This window comes from Salvelinus namaycush, chromosome 7 (assembly GCF_016432855.1).
Source record: "Salvelinus namaycush isolate Seneca chromosome 7, SaNama_1.0, whole genome shotgun sequence".
Classification (NCBI taxonomy): Eukaryota; Metazoa; Chordata; class Actinopteri; order Salmoniformes; family Salmonidae; genus Salvelinus; species Salvelinus namaycush.
In genome coordinates this window covers 49,514,341-49,516,580 of record NC_052313.1, presented here as the reverse complement: position 1 = coordinate 49,516,580, position 2,240 = coordinate 49,514,341, and the positions used below count along the sequence as shown (strand labels likewise).

The 2,240-nt window shown below is 44.0% G+C and overlaps 1 gene segment (V, D, J or C); it reads right to left on the bottom strand.

The window, feature by feature from the left end:
* Nucleotides 1–1,369: 1,369 nt before the first annotated feature.
* LOC120050794 lies at nt 1,370–1,939 on the bottom strand. The segment is given in 2 exon segments: nt 1,370–1,704; nt 1,866–1,939. Coding segments are annotated over 2 exon segments (387 nt in total).
* Nucleotides 1,940–2,240: the final 301 nt, after the last annotated feature.

Here is a 2,240-nt window from a genome sequence, read left to right as displayed (position 1 = left end):
TGCCATTAGATCCAATAGGGATGTTTCTTTGTGTTGACTCTGGTTGGCACTTGTCAGAACACCAACAGAGATTTGGCCAAACCCTCCCCTAACCCAGAAGACACTTTGCCAATTGTGCGCCGCCCTATGGGACTCCCGGTCGGTTGTGACACAGCCTGGGATCGAACCTGGGTCTGTAGTGATGCTTGTTTCACACTTGTTTTATCGCTCGTTTACTTGACGATAACATTTTGGTTAATTTGTGTTTGTGTAGGCTACACAGCCGAAAATCAACAAGTTCAACATGGCGCCACGACAACAATGTTTGCCCATCTTCATAACCACTATGAAGCTTTTCTGAATGAAAGTAACGTTGTGAAAGATCTCCGAGCTACGGGATACAGGGAAAATACAAGGCTTTAGACTCCAGTGATTTAAGGAATGGTAATGTGCTGTAATGCCCTAAACTTACTGGCATAGAGGCTGGGACTGGGATAAAGGACTTCCATCTGGCTCTGATTCCTGATAAATTCTCAATGAAACTGGCTCAGTGCTGATTCCTGATGAAATCATGATGAATCTTCAGATGTAGATCACTAGTTATCTAATACTTCCTCATGCCATTCTAGGGGTACTACTAGAATGACCTCAGAAAATGGTGCTCTTGTCAACTAGTCTCTTTGTCAAGAAAACAAAAAGCTGACAAAAAGTGACAGGCAGTCTGGTGGCATGTTGGATTTGGACTGACTCTCTTCCATGGGGAACTGACCTCTGACTTTTTAATCGTTGACCTTTACCAGTCTGGCTGACGACCTGTGTCCAACCTCTTCCTGTGCACACCAAACAAGATCAGTGCAGTGACCTATAAAATGACCTGTGACTGACATCTAACCTCTAACTTTGATCTTTGACCTCTGGTCTAGCGCTGGTGTCGTGTAAGGATGGGGGAACATCTGGGGAGTGTACTGTTCTATTCTGGGAGAGGGGACATGGAAATCTAAGTTTCTGTTTCACAGGGCTCTCTCTCTGTCACACAGTCAAGCACTTACACACCCAATACTGCTACAAAGAATTGTTGGCCAGCTGTGTGTGTCCGGTTGGTCAACCAAGCATTGAGGCATACAAACCTTTTTGCTTCACACATGATTATATGTTGACATGATATGGATTATTCATCCTCAATGGGACTATTTCACCTGTATCTTTCTGATAAGGAGGATATTTGTAGACATGGGATGTTGGGAGGGTTATGAAACTAGTTTGTAACCATTATTTCTGAGTTAGTAAAGTGGTTGTACTTGGTGATGTCATATAACAAGACCCTTAGTTCTGTGTCCAGTGGACCAATGATGTGTGTATTTCGAGCAGGAGGTTTTTGTACGGCTCTAAATCACTGTGTGAACACACGTTTACTATTGGGAAAGTGGAAACTCTTACAGTAGTAAACTGCTGCATCTTCAGCCTGGACTCCACTGATGGTCAGAGTGAAGTCACTCTCAGACCCACTGCCACTGAATCTAGCAGGAATCCCATCTAGCAGTGTCTTTACGTATTTTATCAGGAGTTTAGGAGCTTCTCCAGGTCTCTGTAGATACCAGAATGCACCCTCTGCTCCACCATCCCATTTGTACACTTTAGGGATGGTTGTACAGGTCAGAGTGACGGGGTCTCCTGGAGAAAATGTCACTACAGGAGGCTGAGTCACAGTCACCTGACCTCTGGATCCTGAAGAGGAAAAACATTAATTAAACAACGAGTATAAATAAGAGAATTTATATTTGATAATATTTTATGCAGGGACATTTATTATTTGAAATCCATTTCAATGATTATACAAGGTACTCAACAATGTCTTTTTCCATTGTAAGAGTTATAAAACAACAGACCTTTGAGGCAGCAGCAGACCAGTGTCCAGATGAAGATGGTGATCAGAGTCATGGTTGTCGTGGTTTCTGTTTTGTTGAAGGACAGATCTCAGTCCTGCAGTCTGAAACTCACAGGGTTATAAACACTCCCAGAGCACTGAAGCCTGAGCTGCCAATGCAAATCACCTCTATGGAAATACCCTTCCTCAGGACAGATGATGAAACTCTATGGAAATAAACGCAGCAAAAAAAGAAACATCCCTTTTTCATGGCCAGCGAAGAGCCCGGATCTCAATCCCATTGAGCACGTCTGGGACCTGTTGGATCGGAGGGTGAGGGCTAGGGCCATTCCCCCCAGAAATGTCCTGGAACTTGCAGGTGCCTTGGTGGAAGAGT